This window comes from Oryx dammah, unplaced genomic scaffold (genome assembly GCF_014754425.2).
Source record: "Oryx dammah isolate SB20612 unplaced genomic scaffold, SCBI_Odam_1.1 HiC_scaffold_5, whole genome shotgun sequence".
Taxonomy (NCBI): Eukaryota; Metazoa; Chordata; class Mammalia; order Artiodactyla; family Bovidae; genus Oryx; species Oryx dammah.
The window spans coordinates 98,325,241-98,347,002 of NW_024070189.1; the positions used below are offsets into that span (position 1 = coordinate 98,325,241).

The window sequence follows — 21,762 nt, forward strand, 5'->3', positions numbered from 1 at the left end:
CCACTCACCGAGCTGTTGATACTTGAGGGTGCGGTCCAGGTGTGGATGGAGATCTCTGCAGGGAACAGTACAGTGGATCATTAGGGGTGAGAGCATTTGTGTGTGTTGTGAGTGGGGTCTGGGGTCAGGTCAGGCCAAGTACCATCCCAGACATTAATCCCTGAATATTTGGTTACTCAGACTAATAGTTCAAGAAGAACCATGAACATAAGAATGAATAAAAAAGAAGGAACAGAATGCTTGGTCCTGTATATTCCAATTAGGGAACCAAAGACTTTATGGCTGCAGAGGACTCATGACATCATGATGAGTCAGGGCAGCCATCTGGTCCCCCTAGATCAGAGTCCTCATCTCTGGACCTAAGGGTTTCTCTTCTAAGGCCCCAGACCCAGGTGGAGGGTCTGCAATAAGACAGAAAAAGATGTAGGAGGGATGCACAACTGAGGGATTCAAGTTCAACCTCTAACTGGGCATTGAGACTTCTTTCTGTCTTCTTAGATGGTGGCAGTTGCCGGAGACCTGTCTTAAAGGTTGATGAGATGAGATGGAATTGAGTGTAGGATAGCGGAAATGGGGTGTGAGGAGGGGAGGATATGAGGATTGGGAATTCCTCATCCTGACAAGTGTGCTCCTAGGAAGGAGCTGGGACTAGCAGCCAGATCTCTTCTCCATGTTGCTGCTAAGTCACTTCAGTCATGTCTGGCTCTGTGCGACCCCATAGACAGCAGCCCACCAGGCTCCCCCGTCTCTGGGATTCTCCAGGCAAGAACACTGGAGTGGGTTGCCATTTCCTTCTCCAATGCATAAAAGTGAAAAGTGAAAGTGAGGGTGCTCAGTCGTGTCCGACCCTCAGCGACCCCATGGACTGCAGCCTTCCAGGCTCCTCCGTCCATGGGATTTTCCAGGCAAGAGTACTGGAGTGGGGTGCCATTTCCTTCTCCATCTCCATGTTGAACAGTTTACAAATCTCCATGAGACACACATACAAATGCATAAAAGAAACTCTGGGAATACCTCTAGAGTGACAGACTGAACATCAGTCAAAGACAAAATCTGATAAAATCTACTTTTATAAAAGATATTAAGTAACACATGGATACTTGGAAAACAAAGATAATTTAAAACATGAAAAAAAGGAAGAAAGAAAGTAAATCACTCCTATGTCCATTACACAGATCCTTGAAAATTTCTTTGAATTTTTTTTCTCATCATATTGCACATATTAGGAATATTTTTCTCTAGTAGCAATAAATGTCCATCAAAAACTTTTATCAGTAAACAAGGATTATTTCTTGTAAAAACCATATAATTCTCCCCTACTTTTTAGTATTGTGTTAAAATTCATAAAACATAAAATTTACCATCTTATTAACTTTTTTAGCAATATAATTTCCATTATGATCTTATATTGTTGAAAATAAAGTCTTTAAATTTTAGATCTGGATCTTGGTTCTATGACTCTACTAAATGTGTGACTTTGGATATATAACTTAAGCTCTTTGGGCCCAAATATGATTATTGAAAAAAAGATTCTGCCCTGAAAAAGTAAAACTCCTAGAATAAAGTATGACGGTTGAGCAAACTGGGAGAAGGTGGGGAAAAAAAATCGAAGTGTGCTAGCATCCTGGGTCTGCTGTGAGGATTGATGTGGGAAACCACAGTGGTCAGTGAGGAGGAGTTCCTGGTGAGCTTGAGATAGTGAAAGAGCCTGAGCTTCCTCCTGGGCATTTCTTTACTTCTGTTGGTTCATTTATTTCCCCCCTTTCTTTTTGCCATAAAAACAGTAATAGTGTAACAGTGTGAATGATGATAACAGCTCTCATGTGTTGACAATTTTCTCTGCACTAAGGTCCGTCTAGTCAAGGCTATGGTTTTTCCAGTAGTCATGTATGGATGTGAGAGTTGAAAAGCTGAGTGTAGAAGAATTGATGCTTTTGAAATGTGGTGTTGGAGAAGACTCTTGAGAGTCCTTTGGACTGCAAGGAGATCCAACCAGTCCATCTTAAAGGAGATCAGTCCTGGGTGTTTATTGGAAGGACTGATGTTGAAGCTGAAAATCTGACACTTTGGCCACCTGATGTGAAGAGCTGACTCATTGGAAAAGACCGTGATGCTGGGAAAGATTGAGGGCAGGAGGAGAAGGGAAAAACAGAAGATGAGATGGTTGGGTGGCATCACTGACTCAAAATGGACATGGGTTTGGGTAGACTCCGGCAGTTGGTGATGGACAGGGAGGCCTGGTGTGCTGCAGTTCATGGGGTCACAAAGAGTTGGAAACGACTGAGCAACTGAAGTGAACTGAACTGAAACTTTAGCTTTTCTTCACTAAGGTAAATATTAAATCTAAGTTCATCCATATGGGGTAGGTACGATGACTACTTCTGGTTTACAGACAAGCAAATAATGCACAGAGAGGAGAAACAACTTCCTAAATGTCAAAGAGCCTGTGTCCGAGCTACACTTTGCACCAAGTAGCCCAGCTCTGCTGTGTCAGCTCTCAGCCCTCTCCCAACTGATCATGAAAACAAGATTTTCCACTCCCCTCCTACTTTCCTGTGCTGTCACTTTTATGTTACTGTTGTTAAAATACTTCTGAGCTGCTCCCATGGCTGAGGGCTCTGGAGGTCCCATTGTGTCCTCTCACAATATCTATATACCACCCCAAGCAGATACCACCCATAAGTTTATGCCACCCCCAAGCCTCTGTACCATCACAAGTCTCTGAGTGGCTGGTGATGACTTCCCCCATTGAAGACGTGAATCCTGGGATGCAGCGACAGGTGTTGGCATCAACACATTTGGAGTTTGGAGGGCACCACCGAGCACAACGTGTTGTGATAGAGGCTGTGTGGATGAAGATTATGGTCAGAAGACCCAAGAAACTGAGAAAGTCAGCTGCATGCTAGAGACCCAATAGTAGAGGAGGGGAGGAAAGTGTTGAATGGCTGCCACTAGAAGTGAAAAGCCTCAGAAAACTCTGGACATAATGGGGAAGAGTAACAGCTGTTAGTATCCTTAGAGGATACTTTTGCAGAATAAACCTCCTTTCCCCATTTTATTGGTGAGAGGACCCAGGCCATGGCATACACTCTCAAGCATATGTCACCAATGGAGCTGGGTGCTGAGACTCACTTTTAAGGTTCTGGACCGCAGTGTTCATTGTCTTCAGCAGTAGTAGATTCAGTTCTGTGGCAGAAAAACAGAGATGACAAAGAGAAGAGAGTTGAGCTCTAATTGCAACCACTATCCCCATGGCCTTTGCCTTCTTACTGGATGGCTCTGGCGCTATAGCCCATCACTCTCAGCAACATTCCTGAGGCTCCTGTACTTTACTTGGAATCAAGGAATCAACACTTCCCCTCCATTTCTTAGGCCTCTTGAGGGATCAGTCACTGATAGACACAGCCCCTGTGGAACCTCATGTGCTGCACGTTCGTAGAAAGAATAGCGCTCTCTCATCCATGCTAGCTCAGACTCTAGCTCCATGAAGCTGGTCCAAGACCCATCCCTGAGCCAGGACCCTCAATATGCTTTCAGGAAGGGGTAAGGAGTGTAAAGATGATGCCAGACAGGTCAGAGGCTCCTGGACACTGGGGAGCAGACTGGGGATACAATGGGGGTCTACTTCCAGCCATGCAGACTTGGTGTTGTGAGAATCCATTTTTTGTACCCTTGGAAGGCATTTTTCAAACTGAAATGGAATGGTAAGACTCATCATCTGAGTGAGGCCAGCTTTGTGTGAGGGCTGGGTGGCTGAAGAAGGAAGCAGATGCTGCTGGATGAGGAATGGCTGGTGTTTCTGTCTTCTTTGCCCTGGGCATCCAGCTAGGGATGCAAACTTGTGGGCTCCTTCTGTGCAAAGCTCAAGTGGTCTGAGTCAATGTAGGGCCTTTGTTGAGCTCCTAAGTAGAGAGTTGGGCTAGGACAATGAAGCCCAGTGATACTCTCTCTTTCCATCTGTGCCAGATGGGAGCCACTTTGAGTATATGTGTTGTGGTTCATGTCATCTACCCATTCTGACATAACATCCTCCCAGGTCCCAGTCATTTGAGTTTCCCATAGGCTTGTTAATTGAAATTACTGGTCAGGTGCATGGTGGATACTTGCATAGTGAAATAGACAAAGGCTGAGTGGCCAAGGAACTGGGTAAGTTTACCCAGGGGCAGGGCTGGCTGGGGAAGATGGGACCACCCTTGAATACCCCCCTTCCAACATTTTAGACAGAGTTCTCAGGTTCATCATTCCAGGAGAGTCTGAAGGGACCCCTAGCTTGCTCAACTCCGTATGGGATCCAGGTGAGAAAGGTCTCATCATGGCAATTAATGATGAAGTGTACAGATAGTGCCCTGGGACTCATTGCATTGGACTTCAACTCCTGAAATGTCTTGAATACCACTTCTCTGTTTATTTTGAGAAAATAAGATGCCAAGTGTCAAGGGGGCATCCAATATTGCCGAAATGACACTCTATGTGGGGTTCTGACCCTTGGGGTTTGGAGAGAGAGGGGATACCAGTGGGTGCTGAGAACAGACCTCTGTGGCCTAGAGTACGTGGCCAAACTTAATGAATGAGGAAATGAAAGAAATGGGTTCCTTCTTACCAAACGTTTTCTTAGTACACTCATTCTCAAATTCTTTTTGAGAAAGAGTTCTGTTTCCTCTGCATTGACGCTGTGTGTTGTTAAAGTTCTGGCAGTCTACATATATTCCAGAGGACACTTTCCATGATGGTCCACACTTGTTGATGTCTGGAACACAACAGGACAAAAAGTCACCTCTCAAAGGTATGAATTCCATGGAATTCACAAGGCACTCACAACCATCCTGATCTTGACACAAGACTGAACTGACTCAGCTCCTCATTAGCTCTTGTAGGGTTAGGCTGAACTAGCACCAGTTGCTCCAGAAAGCTCACTTACTGTTCTGCTCACCCCTGCTCTCTGACTGGATCTGCATGTACCTTGATTCAAACACTCTGCTATGTCTTATGGGGACTGGAAGGGGGTCTGCATCCCTGCTGCAGGCCTTTCGGGGCAGACAGAAAAAATGACTTGGTTCCAGACCATCCTCTTGGTTGCTGTTTGCACCATCAGGGACATGCATTTGAGCTCCAGCCATTCCTAACTGTGAGTGACAGTGACACTGAAGTCTTCCCATGATGCTGAGGAAATGCAGGCAGTCATGACTGGAGGATTGTCCAGAGTGATATCCATCATTTACAGCTGAGGTTAGGGGTAGGTGATCAGGCTCCTACCCATCGATCCCCTCCACCTCCACTTTAGTCATAGCAGTCCTAGTACACCCCACAATCTTCATCAAGCACTCCCTCAGCTCTCATGTTAAGACTTCTTGAGATTCCCCAGGATGTCTCTGTGGGAGACTTGCTTTCTCCACTTCTGTAGAAATCCCATTTTATCACAGCCTGTCATGCATGGGAATGAGGAAGCAGCTCACAGCTGAGTCACTGCAGGTGTTCTCTGACATTTTACCTCTCCCTGTACCTAAACTTAGGAGGAAAAGTGCCCATGAGCCAGGTCCCCTTGGAATAGGTCAGGGAACCATAGAGCAAGTGCTGGACACCAATGCTAAAAACAACAGCAACTTAGTAAAAATGCAGGAATAGAATGTTTGGCCCTTGTACATATATGATCTCCTTTCAGTCAGAGAGCCAAAGACATTTAGAGCCTGGAAGGACTCACAGGGTCATGATCAGTCAGGGTAGACAACTGGTCTTTCCCAGGTCAGAGTTTCTTATCCAGACTCTTGACATTCCCTTCTAAGGCCCCAGGTCCAGGTTGTGGGTAGTATTAACACAAGGATATGAATGGAAGGGGGAGGGATGCACAACTGAGGAATTCCTGTTTGGCCCCCATCTGAGCACTGAGACTTCCTCCTCTCAGATGATGGCAATAGCTGGAGACCCATATTAAAGGCTGAGGGATAGGGAGGAGTGAGTTGGGGCACATGGGAATGAGTGCTGGAAGGAGAAGACATGAGGATGGGAGATTCCTCAACCTGACAAGTGTAGTCCAAGGAAGGAGCTGGAATCCAGTTACAGCAGCAGCCAGATTTCCTCTCCATGTTCAAGAGTCTGCATATCTCCCTGAGACACACACATGCAAGTTCACAAAGGAATCTTTCAGATACTTCCAGGGTCAAGTAAGGGCTGTGCAGTAATCACAACATCTTTTCCTTTCTTTGATAAAATTTACTTTCTCCCAAATTTTAAATCATACATGGATACTTAGAAAACAGGGAAAAAGTAAAAAAAAAAAAAAAAGGAAAAAAATCACCCAGAAGTCTAGTATTCTAGAATATTGTAGGTTTTTCTTTCTTTTTTTTACTCATTGTTTCAAATATGCTAGGATAAATTTATTTTATTACCAATAACTCAGACTATTTTGAGTAAATGAAGAATATTTCTTGATGAAAAATCATATAATTTTCTTTTTGCTCATTAAAAAATTGCAGTAAAATGTCCATAACAAAAGTTTTCATCTTAACTTTATGTTTAATAATTTCCTTTTGTGGTTCTATGTTTTTGAAGAATAAAAAGTCCTTGGCTTTAGACATGGTCTGTTTCTACTACCTTATTAGTTATATAACTTTGGACATCACTCAATCTCTTTGAGCCTGAATTTGCTAATTACAAAAATCAGGCTACCTTGAAATCAGAAAATTCATAGAAAAAACCATACTGTATAAGCTTCTTGACATTGGTCTTGCTGCTGCTACTGCTGCTAAGTCGCTTCAGTCGTGTCCAACTCTGTGTGACCCCAGAGACGGCATTGGTCTTGGCAATAACTTTTTTTTTTTTTGATTTGACAGCAAAAACAAAGCAACAAAAGCAAACCAGAGAGGCGGGACTCCATCAAACTACACAGCTCTGTACAGCAAAATGAAGTGAAATCACTCAGTTGTGTCCCACCTCATGGACTATACAACCCATGGAATTCTCTAGGCCAGAATACTTGAGTGGGTAGCTGTTCCCTTCTCCAGGGAACCTTCCCCACCCAAGGATCAGACCCAGGTCTGCCACATTGCAGGCAGATTCTTTACCAGCTGAGTCACAAGGGAAGCCCAAGAATTTTGGAGTGGGTAGCCTATCCCTTTTCCAGAGGATCTTTCTGACCCAGGAATTGAACCGAGGTCTCTTGCATTGTAGGCAGATTCTTTACCAACTGAGCTATCAGGGAAGACTGTACAGCAAATGAATCTATCCAAAAAATGAAAAGAAAATCTATAATATCAGATAATTTACAAATCATACATACATAAAGGGTTAATATCTAAAATATATAAAGAACTCATATGACTCAATAGCAAAAAAAGGAACCAAATAAAGTGATTGAGTAAAAAATGGGTAGATGACCTGAATAGACGTTTTTCCAAAGGAGACTACCAAATGGCCAGCAGGTACATGAAATGTGTTCAACATCACCAATCAATGAAATGGAAATCAAAACCAGATATCACCTCACACTTGTTAGAATAACTATTATCAAAAAGACAAGAAAGAACAAGTGTTAGTGATGATGTGGAGGAAAGGACTTTTTTCCCATTGTTGGTATCAATTAAATTTGCAGCTCCTCTGGGACTGCTCACTTCCTTCATGCTTTCTTAAAGTGTCTCCTTTCTTATTCTCAACAAAGTGCTTCTGTGCTGACCTCAGAGCTGAATGCTATAGATGTACCACAGCCTCTCCTCAAAACCATCTGAGCATTTCCACCACCCCAGGGCTCTGTACCATGGCATCTCTTCAAGGGGCTGGTGAAGCTGTCCTCAGATGCAGAACTGAATCCTGGAATGCAGCGGCAGGCATCAGTGTTGACACATGGAGGGTTTGGAGGGCACCACCAAGCACAGGCTGTGAGGGAAGAAGCAGTGGGGATGGAGGTCAAGGAATGAACAAAGCCTGCTGCAGGCTGGTGATCTAATAGTAGAGGAAGGGAAGGAATGGATGGGATGGCTTCCATTGGAAGTTATTGTTGTTTAGTCACTAAGTCATGTCTGACTATTTGTGACCCCATGGACTTTAGCCCACCAGGCTCCAGGGGATTCTCCAGGCAAAAATGCTTGAGTGAGTTGCCATTTTCCTCCTCCAGGGGATCTTCATGATCCAGGAATTAAACCTGTGTCTCTTGCATTGGCAGGCACATTCTTTACCACTGAGTCACCTGGGAAGCCCTCTCTTGGAATAGGAAGAGACAAAAACTTCTGAGCATGTTGGGGTGGGGAGGAATAGCTTCTCTTACATTCATAAAACTGTCTGGACCTTACATTCAGCATAAGCCTACTTTCTTCTTCTTTTGTTGGTAAGAGGACACAGACCCCAGCATATGCTCCACAGCTTATGTCACTAACGGGGCTGGCTGAACAAACTTACGTTTCTTGTTCAAGGATGTGGATTCCAATGGCAAAAACAGAAGAATCAAGAATCCTGGGGGAAGAAAAACAGAAAGATGACAGAGTAGAGTCACACTCAATTTCACCTCCTGTCCCCATAGCCATTGCGTCCTGGGGATGTGTTTCTGGGCCCTGTATCCTTCAGCTTTCTAGTGGCATCTCATATTCTCCTGTACTGCACTCAGAATTGAGAACTCAGCCTTTCACCTGAGTCTTGGGTCTCCCTGAGGAGTCAATCAGCAATGGACACAGTCCTCATGGAAAAATCAGGTGCTACAGGTAAAGGACAGGTAATATATAGACCGACAGCTGATGTTAGCAACACATCTTTGAAATTCCAGCCTCTTCCAGTGGAAGTGTTAAATTGTGGAGGAGAAAGTTCTTTAGATTGTTGTACCTAAGTTCTTTGTTCTCTGACAGTGGCAGAAATCTGCTCTGAAGATTTCTCTTTCAGGATCTCTCTTCATGTTTAACATACATGACACAGATGAGTTTGGGTAGTAGAAGTGAAACAGCCCTGAGTTGGAGCTCTAGCTCACAATTATGCCAGCAGGGCATGGAGCACTGGAATCAGGAGACAGGGAGTTTAGAGCATGTGAGAAGTAAGAACTAAGGCAACTTCTAAGGTAGAAGAACTAAGGTAGCGTCACTATCACCGTGTTAAATGGCCTCTCCACATATAGCACCAATAACTTCTATGAAGCTGAAAGAGTTAGTGGCTCAGTCATGTCTGACTCTTTGCGACCCCAAGGACTGTAGCCCACAAGGTGACTCCTCTGTCCATGGAGTTCTCCAGGCAAGAATACTGGAGTAGGTAGCCATTCCTTTCTCCAGGGGATCTTCCCCACCTAGGGATCAAATCTGGGTCTCCGGCATTTCAGCAGATTCTTTACCATCTGAGCCACCAGGGAAGTCCAATGACTTCTATGGTTCCTTCCAAGTGAATTCCTGGCCCTGCTATAGCGTATCAAGAGCACAGCCTTTTTTCTTGATCCCCCAGTTTGGTCTGAGAAAATGAGTTACTGATCAAGTTTTCTGTTATGAAAAGAACCCTTATAAGTGAAATCTAAACAGAAATAATACAAATTAACTTACAAAACAGAGTCTCATAGACATAGAGAATGAAATTATAGTTGCTGGAAGTGGGGGAGAATGGAGGAAGGGATATTTAAGGAGTTGGGGATGGACATGTACACACTGCTATATTTAAAATGGATAACTAACAAGGACCTCCTGCACAGCACAGGGAACTCTGCTCAATGTTATGTGGCAACAGGGATGGGAGGAATTTTGGGGGGAAATGGATACGTGTACATGTATGGCCGAGTCCCTTCACTGTTCACCTGAAGCTATCACAATATTATTAATCGGACGTGTGTGTGTGTGTTAATCGCTCAGATGTGTCTTACTCTGCAACCCCGTGGACTGCAGCCCGCCAGGCTCCTTTGTCCATGAAATTCTCCAGACAAAGATACTGGAGAGGGTTGCCATTCCCTTCTCCAGGGGATCTTCTTGACCCAGGGATCAAACTCACATCTCATTATGTCTCCTGCATTGGTAGGTGGGTTCTTTACCATCTGTGCCACCTGGGAAGCCCCTAATTGGCTACACTCCAATACAAAATGAAAGTTTTAAAAAAAATGAATAAAAAAGAAAATAACTATGGGTGCAAAGACAAAATTTACTCTTATAGGCAATATGTGGACCACGTATTACAGTCTGCCATCTTATCCATGTGAGCCAGTGAACCCTATGAAAATTTTTTATCATCTGTGAGTCTGCACAGAATTTTCCCCAAATGTGCCCAACATTAAGAAAGTCCTGTTCCACATATCAGAAGATAAGAAATATGGCCATTCTCATAAAAACCAGAAAACAATTTACAAGCAATGAAGACAACATATAAGGAACATTTGACTTACTAGGTAACAGGTATTATTCTAAACAGTGAAGAAAACAAAGATTCATCAGAATTAACCTGACCTTTCTGATACTGTTTTTTCACCAATTCACTATTGAAAGTGTTGCTCGCTTAGTTGTGTCCGATTCTTTGCCTCTCCAGAGGCTGCAGCACACTAAGCTCCTCTGTCCATGGCATTTTCCAGGCAAGATTGCTGGAATGGTTTCCCTCAAATCATTCCATCCCACATAAAGCCTATAGACTAAGTAATGGTGTTTTTCTTATGCCATTAGAATTTTCACATAGGTTGGTTTTATACTCTTCTGAAAAAAAAAAAAAAGTTTATCAGGCTAGTCTTAGCCATAGTACCCAGATATTTTGTCAAACACTAGTCTAGATGCTGCTGCGGGGTTTTGTTTTGCTTTTTAAGAATGAGATTAACATTTAAATCAGGCCTTCCCACGTCACATAGTGGTAAAGAATCTGCCTGCCTAGCAGGAGATGAGGGTTCAACCCTTGGGCTGGGAAAATCACCTGGAGAAAAAATTAGCAACTTGCTCCAGTATTTTTGTCTGGGAAATCCCATGTACAGAGAAGCCTGATGGATTACAGTCCATCGGGTCCCAAAGAATCCGAGACGACTTTGAGACTAACCATGCATGCACACACACATTTAAATCCATAGACTTTGAGTAAAGCAGGTTACTCTCCATTATATAGGTGATCCTTTTTCAAACAGTTGAAAACCTTAGAGTAAAAAGACTGACCTCACTGAGGAAGAGAGAATTCTTCCAGATTGCATTTGGACTTGAGAAGCAAGATTAGGTCTTCCCAGGGTTTCCAGCCTGCCTCCCTGTCCTGTAGTTTTGAACTTTCCAACCTCTGCAGTCCCATGAACCAGTTCCTTCAATAAATCCCTTTCTCTTTCCTTCTCTATAAACATTCCAGTGAATTCTGTTTCTCAGGAAAACCTGGACTAATACAGGTGGCAAAATGAGAAATCTATAAGTCTCCAATTTGCCTAGAAGTTTCACAAGTTTTCTCCTTTGAAACTTACTATCAATGTGCTAATATTCTTAAAATTTCTATTTCTCTATCTCTTATAGAGATAGTAGGAAAGCAAGTTAAATATCAAGGATGAAAGAAAGAAGAGAATATTCGCAGACTGGATAGAGTCCCCAAACAACTTTATTTGTCTATACCCCGTGTTATAATTCTACATACCTGGGAGCAACCTTAGATAGCTGTTTTTCATGATGTAGAGACCAGCAAGTCGAGCCACAGAAGACATCTGATCTTGCTCTCCGTGTATTGAAAAGACTTCTTGTTTTAAGTGTTACTTGCACTTTGAAGAAGCTGACTGAGGAAAATGCTGATCTGGATTCTTTCTTCCCTTTTAATCTGCCCTATGATTAGTTTCTTAGAAACTGCAGTTCTATTTTTAAACTATGTGCATGGTATTTATACTGAATTAGTATTTGGGCTTCCCTTGTGGCTCAACTGGTAAAGAATCTGCCTGCAATGTAGGAGACCCCGATTCAATTCCTGGGTCGAGAAAATCTGCTGGAGAAGGGAAAGGCTACCTACTCCAGTATTCTGGCCTGGAGAATTCCATGAAATGCATAGTCCATGGGGTCACAAAGAGTGGGACATGACTGAGCGACTTTCACATAGTATTTGTACTGAAATACTCATTGAAGGTGGTTTTTGAATCTTTTTGGTATCAGCTCAGTTAAGTTCAGTCACTCAGTCGTGTCTGACTCTCTGTGACCTCATGAACCTCAGCACGCCAGGCCTCCCTGTCCATCACAAACTCCCGGAGTCCACGCAAACTCATGTCCATTGAGTCAGTGATGCCACCCAACCATCTCATCCTCTGTTGTCCCCTTTTCCTCCTGGCCTCAATCTTTCCCAGCATCAGGGTCTTTTCCAATGAGTCAGCTCTTTGCATCAGGGCCCAAAGTATTGGAGTTTCAGCTTCAACATCAGTCCTTCCAATGAACATCCAGGACTGATCTCCTTTAGGATTGACTGGTTGTATTTCCTTGCAGTCCAAAGGACTCTCAAGAGTCTTCTCCAACACCACAGTTCAAAAACATCAATTCTTCGGTGCTCAGCTTTCTTTATAGTCCAACTCTCACATTCATACATGACCACTGGAAAAACCATAGCCTTGACTAGACGGACCTTTATTGGCAAAGTAATGTCTCTGCTTTTGAATATGCTATCTAGGTTGGTCATAACTTTCCTTCCAAGGAGTAAGTGTCTTTTAATTTCATGGCTGCAACCACCATCTGCAGTGATTTGGGAGCCCAGAAAAATAAAGTCAACCACTGTTTCCCCATTTATCTGCCATGAAGTTATGGGACCGGATGCCATGATCTTAGTTTTCTGAATGTTGAGCTTTAAGCCAACTTTCTCTCTCTCTGAAGGTGTGATACTATGTATAAGAAAACCTCCCCAACATGAATAATCATACTGGACTTTTTACCTCTATGAGGCCCTTAGGTCAGAGTGAGCAGAATTATGTATTTGTTATTTATTAGTGGACATTTAAAAATTGTGTCTAATGGGCACACAACACGATATTAGTTTCAAATGTGAAACAGGATTGTTTGTTATTTGTATATATTGCCAAATGATTACCAAAGTAAGTCGTTAACATCCATCACCACACACAGTTACAAATTGTTTTTGCTTGTGATGGGAACTTTCAACTTTTTGGCCAATTCAATATTAACTCAATAAAAAATTCAACTGAATTAGGTAAGTTAATTCATAGGCAGGTGTTCTTTGACGTTCCTCACATTTATTTTCATAGTCTTCACGGTCCAAGAGCTCCAGTTATGAACAACGATGACCACCACCCCTCACCCCCCATTTCTAAGCTACATTCTGTTTGACCATAAACAGCTATGGTGCCCCATCACCAGTCAGAGATTGGTTTCAGAATGGATTGGTGACTCCATTATTATAATGAGGATCAAAAGCTGTGGGGCTTCTAGTAAGATTCGTCCTTCCTAAGAAAAACCCCCTGACATCCTTTTGCTTTCTGGGCATTGCAATTTCTGGATGCAATGCTGGAATGGCTCCAACCAGCAACATGAAAAGGGGCACCAGTCCAGTCAGAAAGGCAGAGCAGAAAAATGGACCTTGATGACATCGTTGATCAGCTGAATCACCCAATGCTGAAGTTTGTTTGACCTCAGAACTTCCAAATATGTAAGACAATAAATTTCTTGATTGCTTAATCTGGTGAGTATGGAGAGAGAGTGAGAGAGAGAGAGAGAAAAAGAGAGAGAGCCTCTCACTGTGATTACTGTCAATGGATAAGCCTGATTTAGAAGAATCATTAAATTCTGAATGGAACATTGAAAAAAAAAAAAGCTTTACTTTGTTAGAAACTTTGCAATACAATACTATTAGCTGTTGTTGCTTTGTTGCATGTTATATCTACATGACTTATTTTATTTTATTTTTTCCTTTTAAAAAATATAAATTTATTTATTTTAATTGGAGGTTAATTACTTTACAATATTGTATTGGTTTTGCCATACATCAACATGAATCCACCACAGCTATACACGTGTTCCCCATCCTGAACGCCCCTCCCTCCTCCCTCCCCGTACCATCCCTCTGGGTCGTCTCAGTGCACCAGCCCCAAGCATCCAGTATCATGCATCGAACCTGGACTGGCGATTCATTTCATATATGATATTATATAACTGGATGCTTGTACATTTTGATCCCCTTCACCCACTTCCCCTCTCTGACTGCTGTTCTCCATATTTACAAACTTGTTTTTTTGTCCTATCTTGCTTCTCTAAACCTTTTAGAGTCTTATGTTTGTCTGATATATAAGATGTTTATACATATTTTGGATGTGATTGTGTTTCAAATAAGGTTTTTCATGCTATGAACTTTGTCTTCAAAGTTTCTTTAGTCAGCAATAGTTCTTGGGTAGTTCTTTCATGTCATTGCATATAAATCCACATTTTTATTTTCTGCTGCTGTTGCATGTATCCACATTTTTATGCCCATACAATAATGCTGCAGTGCATATCTCAAAAGTACCATAAGGAGAACATTTGATATTTTCCTTACAAGAGACATTATGTGGTTCTAAATTTGGGTTGTAGAGTATATATATTTTACATTATGATAAATTCTACAACTCTTCTATTTAATGGCACTCAAAGTGCCATTGGTGTGATAGGATAGGGTCAACTTCCTATATGTAATTAACACTCTTGCTGCCATACTTTTTTTCATTTTTAATATAAAAATTTTTGTTGTCAGTTGGTTTAAGTGACATGTACTAGTCCATTATTTATCTCATTTGCTGCTAAGTTGCTTCAGTTGTGTCCAACTCTGTGCGACCCCATAGACGGCAGCCCACCAGGCTCCCCCATCCCTGGGATTCTCCAGGCAAGAACACTGGAGTGGGTTGCCATTTCCTTCTCCAATGCATGAAAGTGAAAAGTGAAATAAAGTTGCTCAGTCATGTTTGACTCTTCGCGTGGCCCCATGGATTGCAGCCTACCAGGCTCTTCCGTCCATGGGATTTTCCAGGCAAGAGTACTGGAGTGGGTTGCTATTGTCTTCTCCATTATCTCACTTAGAATGAAATTAATAGAAGACTAAAATATTGCAGATGGTGACTGCAGCTATGAAATTAAAAGACGCTTACTCCTTGGAAGGAAATTTATGACCAACCTAGATAGCATATTCAAAAGCAGAGACATTACTTTGCTGACTAAGGTCCGTCTGTCTAGTCAAGGCTATGGTTTTTCCAGTAGTCATGTATGGATGTGAGAGTTGGACTGTGAAGAAGGCTGAGCACCAAAGAATTGATGCTTTTGAACTGTGGTGTTGGAGAAGACTCTTGAGAGTCCCTTGGACTGCAAGGAGATCCAACCAGTCCATTCTGAAGATCAGCCCTGTGATTTCTTTGGAAGGAATGATGCTAAAGCTGAAACTCCAATACTTTGGCCACCTCATGAGAAGAGTTGACTCATTGGAAAAGACTCTGATGCTGGGAGGGATTGGGGGCAGGAGGAGAAGGGGACGACAGAAGTTGAGATGGCTGGATGGCATCACTGACTCGATGGACGTGAATCTGAGTGAAATCCGGGAGTTGGTGATGGACAGGGAGGCTTGGCGTGCTGCGATTCATGGGGTCGCAAAGAGTCGGATACAACTGTGCGACTGAACTGAACTGAAGATATAGGAACTTAAATATGTTAGGAAGTTAATTCATTATATATTAGGTCGTTAAAATGGAAAGGGGAGTGCAAGATGGTGGCTAGAAAAAGCCATGCAGAGGGCAAACAAAGAAAAACCCTGCAAAAGAGGAAGCTGAAGGCTGGAGTGAGAGCCCCCGGTAAGAAAACATGCCCAGAACACGTTCCATTCCCTTATTGGTCTTGAGCATATGCCTTTTTGCATTCCCTTTCTTGATTGGTGGTGGGTACAAGTTCTATTTTGCATAAGACTGAATCAGTGAGACTCCAGGAGGATGAGACAGAAAGTATAAAAAGGGAAGACAAGAGAGATCAAATCTCTCCTATGGGGTCAGCCTGCTCTCCCATCTTGAGGGTGTACTGTCTACTGCCTGCTGCCTTCTTGAGTTCTAACTCAAGAGCTAACTCTAAATACTTGAGCTGTAACTAGTCTGCTGGTGAGATGATGTGTGGGAGGGTGTGCTATCTGCTGTCTCCTTAATAAATCTTGCCTACTTGAGCTATAACTAGGCTATTGTCTCAAATTTGTGCTATGACGAGACAAGAGCTGAGAAACCCTGCCTGCTTGAACTGTGATTATTCTCTCATTTCAAATCTTTGTTATGATTAGACAAGAACTAAGGGAGAAAAATAAACTGATCTGACATATCTGTGGATACAGAAAGGTCAAAACTTCAAGCTTATGAGCCACTGTCTCTGAAGGAGGCACAGTTTTCTTCTTTTTTTTTCTCAATAGAATGACAGTATATAATTTGTAAAGAATCAGTCTAGATAATTTGTAAAGGAACATTCAACTTTACATTTATAAGATTCTGTAAGGTTTGCATTTAAATATTAAGAGACTTAGGAATCTTGAAATTATGCATTATCACCTTCCCCAATTTGATGGATAAACAATTTACTTTAATCTCAGAAAAATTTGTATTTTTTTTATTATCTGTGTAGTTGAAATTTTCACATATTTTTGTATTTTCATGGTACTTTGTAAATTATATACTCATATCTTTTGCAAACTATTTTATTCATTGTATTTACTTAAATTGCTAAGAATATATACATGTGCATGATGTGTGTGTATATCTTTGTTTTGAAAAAACAAAATGTAAAATTTTTAATGGTATCACATTTAAACTCTGATTGTGGTGTCTTTTGTTACCATATTTTCCCTCCTTGAAAACCTGTTACCTATTTTATTCTCAGAGAAGGGTAAACAAAAGAGAGAAAATATTCACTTTAATTTGACAGGCAGCTATGCTGGAAGCAACAGTGTCAATAATTTTAAGCCCCTAAGAATATTCTCAGTAAAGGGAATGCTGAATCATCTTACTTTGGAAACTAGAGCAAGATCATACATTTTCACTGGGATAAAAGAATGAAGGAAAGCAAGCTCAGTAACACCAAATAGAGTTTTAACACAGAAATTATGGTGAAGTTACTCCTTTCAAATGCAGATTTTATAAAATAAAATGTGTGTATAAGTCACAGTTGTATTCTCTCTGAATTCAGCTGGTCTCCTGCCCATAGTAGGAGCCCAGGAATCTGAAGAACAAAGGCATTATTAACCAGATACAGCCAAATCACTCCTTCTAAACTGGGATTTGATTGCTGATGGACTTGCCTAGCTCACAGCTGCCTCCAGAGATGGGACTCGGTAACTATGTTGGCAGGAAAGCCGGATACTGAGGATGCACCCATCAAAAAGTTGAATGCTGTGCAATGGGTCCAAGATGACTTGCACACCCTGTTCACTGCACATTTTCTGACCTCTGTGGATAGGAGTATCTGTAACATCAGGCTCACTTGATGATGCTGCCTGTCTGTGCTCATGTTGATAGTAAACGGTAAACATCATCCTCATTCCTATTGAAGTAAGATGAAATTGACAGCTATGTCATTACAAACTTTTATTTGGTCTAGTTTTCAATTATTTACTATGTGGATTTTGCTTTAGCCTTGCCTAGGGCATTGTTCTTCATCTTCCAATGTTTATTTGGTAAATTGTTAGTATACTTGGAATTTGTTTATTCAATAATTTTTCCTGAATAAATAACCTGCTTTCTTGATGTGATTTATTGGAGGAATTATTGTGACTTTCCTGACTTCACATGCCATCTTTCATACATTGATTTGAAAAACCATATCTACTGAACATTAAATTTCTATACATGGTGTATTTGTTATTCTGTTTCATGAATCCATTTTCCCATTTCCAGACCGGTAACACAGTTAAAATTATTTAGTTTTGTTTTTATAAGTGCTATGAAGCAAATTTCTGCATTTCCTGTTAAATGTGTGAATCTGGTTGGATAAGAATAGAGTTTCATCAGAAAGTCTATTGAAATAGGGAGAATGCTCTGATCTCGGAAATCTGTGAGGATCTCAAAATCATACTGAAAAAGGTTTTTCTTTTATAGTGTAAAGGAGAAAGCAGGCAGAGATAAATTTAATTTTTGGAAGGGGAAGCTGGACAAGTAAGGGGAAATTATCTTCAGTTTGTGACAGGAAATTGATTTTAATGTGATCAGCCATTTCCCAGGAGAAGTTAAAAATGAAGGCATGTTTTACTTTATTTTGGTTCTTACTCAGGCTTGTGGATAAACTTAGTTCAGAGACCTGTAGGAAAAAGAGAAACACTTGTTTCAAGCTTGACCAAGACAAAGCAAAGGGTAAGAAATAGCAATTGATAAATGTCATTCTTTACCACTGTGCTATTTTCTCTTTCACATTTTTTATACTATATAAACATTTTTTATACTATATAAACATTTTTATACCATATAAACTTTAGTAAGTTCCATAAAAAATGTCTTGGGACTTTGATTTTGATTCAACTGGCTCTGTAGATTAATTTGGAGGTAATAGATTCCTTATAAAACTATGATTAACCTCCAATTAAAATAAATAAATTTATATTAAAAAAACTATGATTTCCCAACCCCTGCAATATAACACCCTATGTAGCTTATGATTTCTTTCACTTATACTTTCCAGTTTTCTGCCTAAGAACTTCATGCATTCTTGGAGGATTGTTCCTAGTATTATTCTTAAATTTCAAACAATTTTTCCATAGTATTTTAAAATAGTTTTTTCTTTAGATAGAAAAAAAGATTGCATTTTGCAAGTTGATCTTGCTATAGATGTAGAACTCAATATTTTTCAATAAACTCTGTGAAGTTTCTTTGATAGACAACTTGCCCTCTGCAAATAAAGACTCTTTTGTGTATTTCTTTCAAGCACTTGTATCTTTCTTTTTTCATTGCACTGGTGTGAGTTTGGAGATGGGATAAAGATTTGTGAGACAACTCAAGTATCAGTGTTCAAATATTTTGAGATGAACATTTAATAATGGTCCATGAGGTTGCACAATAAGTCTTGCTTCCTTACTGGTAAAAGTTCAATGGTTATTGAGTTATAAATTGCAATTTAAGAAAAGGTATCAGATATTTTGTATGCATAAGGAATTTGGCAGAGCACACACAGAGTTGAGCACACACAGGTATGTCATGAGTTAGATCGTGCTTTTCAGTAGCTATATTCTTGCATTATTTAAATTGAAAAAAAATTTTGATAACAAGGACAACATGAATAAATATTGGTTGAAAAAAATAAACCCAAAACACAAGACATATATGATCGATTCCTACCCTAATCTAGTCTCCCTTTAATAGTTATTATCTACTATAACAAAGCAGAAGATATTAAGAAGAGGTGGCAAAAATACACAGAAGAACTGTACAAAATAGATCCTCACGACCAAGATAATCACGATGGTGTGATCACTCACCTAGAACCAGACATCCTGGAATGTAAAGTCAAGTGGGCCTTAGAAAGCATCACTACAAACAAAGCTAGTGGAAGTGGTGGAATTCCAGTGGAGGTATTTCAAATCCTGAAAGATGATGCTGTGAAAGTGCTGCACTCAATATACCAGCAAATTTGAAAAACTCAGCAGTGGCCACAGGACTGGAAAAGGTCAGTTTTCATTCCAATCCCAAAGAAAGGCAATGCCAAAGAATTCTCAAACTACCGCACAATTGCACTCATCTCACATGCTAGTAAAGTAATGCTCAAAATTCTCCAAGCCAGGCTTCAGCAATATGTGAACCGTGAACTTCCAGATGTTCAAGCTGGTTTTAGAAAAGGCAGAGGAACCATAGATCAAAATGCCAACATCCGCTGGATCTTGGAAAAATGAAGAGAGTTCCAGGAAAACATCTATTTCTGCTTTATTGACTATGCCAAAGCCTTTGACTGCGTGGATCACAATAAACTATGGAAAATTCTGAAAGAGATGGGAATACCAGACCACCTGACCTGCCTCTTGAGAAACCTGTATACACATCAGGAAGCAACAGTTAGAACTGGACATGAAACAACAGATTGGTTCCAAATAGGAAAAGGAGTATGTCAAGGCTGTATATTGTCACCCTGCTTATTTAACTTATATGCAGAGTACATCATGAGAAATGCTGGTCTGGAAGAAGCACAAGCTGGAATCAAGATTGCAGGGAGAAATATCAATAACCTCAGATATGCAGATGACACCACCCTTATGGCAGAAAGTGAAGAGGAACTAAAAAGCCTCTTGATGAAAGAGGAAAGTGAAAAAGTTGGCTTAAAGCTCAACATTCAGAAAACGAAGATCATGGCATCTGGTCCCATCACTCATGGCAAATAGATGGAGAAACAGTGGAAACAATGTCAGACTTTATTTTTGGGGGCTCCAAAATCACTGCAGATGGTGACTGCAGCCATGAAATTAAAGGATCCTTACTCCTTGGAAGGAAAGTTATGACCAACCTAGATAGTATATTGAAAAGCAGAGACATTACTTTGCCAACAAAGGTCCGTCTAGTCAAGGCTATGGTTTTTCTAGTGGTCATGTATGAATGTGAGAGTGGACTGTGAAGAAAGCTGAGCACTGAAGAATTGATGCTTTTGAACTGTGGTGTCGGAGAAGACTCTTGAGAGTCCCTTGGAGTGTAAGGAGATCCTACCAGTCCACTCTAAAGGAGGTCCGTCCTGTGTTTTTTGGAAGGACTGATGCTAAAGCTAAAACTCTAATACTTTGGCCACCTCATGTGAAGAGTTGATCATTGGAAAAGGCTCTGATCCTGGGAGGGATTGGGGGCAGGAGGAGAAGGGGATGACAGAGGATGAGATGGGTGGATGGCATCACCGACTCAATGGACATGAGTTTGAGTGAACTCTGGGAGTTGGTGATGGACAGGAAGGCCTGGTGTGCTGCACTTCATGGGGTCTCAAAGAGTCGGACGTGACTGAGTGACTGAACTGAACTGAACTATCACAAAACTATATTTTTTCTGGCATACACAGAATCTATATTTTAACCTTGACAGTTATATAAGATTCCTTAAATATTCAAATATTAATAAATATATACTTTTGGAATTATGAAGCATTGACTGAAAATCACCCAAAAACTTGATCACTCTTTAAAGCATACAAGGAAATTTTTCCTTGCCAACATAGGTAGAGGTAATTCAGTCTTTGGGTTTGTGGACCGGCATTCCTTGAAATTGAGATGGCTTTTCACTTTTTTATAATTTATTAATGGTTCATTTGAGTGTCTTGTGTTTTCTTCTTACAGTGCTGCAATGAATGTCTTCTTGAGCTCCCTACTTTAGAAGTGTTTAGAGCAGGGACTTCCTATTTTCTGATAGATAAAAAAAGGACCTTTGCTAAGATGTCACTTCTTTTCTGCTGATTGCCGGAAGTTGGTATTCTCAGGGATCTGGAAACCAGAAGTTTGTGACTAGAGTAAACTGGAAACCACATTCCATTCCTGTCAATGGAAACACGAGAATAAGGGGAATTGGAATCTTGTATATGCGAAAATCCAGGAACATGAGTCAAGAATCTAAGACTTGAACATTGGAGATGTTGAGAATCCATGTACTCTTGGTGGATGTGAAAATTGGACTACTGTAGAGCCTGAAAGCAAATTGAGTGTCACACAATGAAAGAGACTGTTGTGGGTCTAAATTGATCACCCAGATTGACAGTCTGTGGTTGAGGAGCCTTGATGAGAGAATATGAAAGATTGATCGAGCAACGAGGATCATGTTCTGAAGGAGTTAGATAGGGAAATCTGGAGCGGCAGCAGAGACGATTGCGGGATGATAATGAGAGGGAATTGAGCTGAGGAAGCTAAGATATATGATATGATATAATTCAACGGGAAACACACAGC

General features: G+C 41.0%; 1 protein-coding gene across 1 annotated transcript in view; it reads right to left on the minus strand.

Moving 5' to 3' along the window:
• Positions 1-11,596, minus strand: part of ADGRE2 (adhesion G protein-coupled receptor E2) — a 188,085-nt gene extending 176,489 nt beyond the window's left edge. Inside the window, exons 1-6 of the mRNA XM_040241647.1 lie at positions 11,530-11,596; positions 8,386-8,439; positions 7,747-7,866; positions 4,601-4,747; positions 3,133-3,186; positions 9-55 (exon numbers count right to left, since the gene is read on the minus strand). Coding sequence (XP_040097581.1) covers positions 9-55; positions 3,133-3,186; positions 4,601-4,747; positions 7,747-7,866; positions 8,386-8,439; positions 11,530-11,596 — 489 coding nt within the window. The remainder of the gene's footprint in view (positions 1-8; positions 56-3,132; positions 3,187-4,600; positions 4,748-7,746; positions 7,867-8,385; positions 8,440-11,529) is intronic.
• Between the last annotated feature and the right edge of the window lie 10,166 nt (positions 11,597-21,762).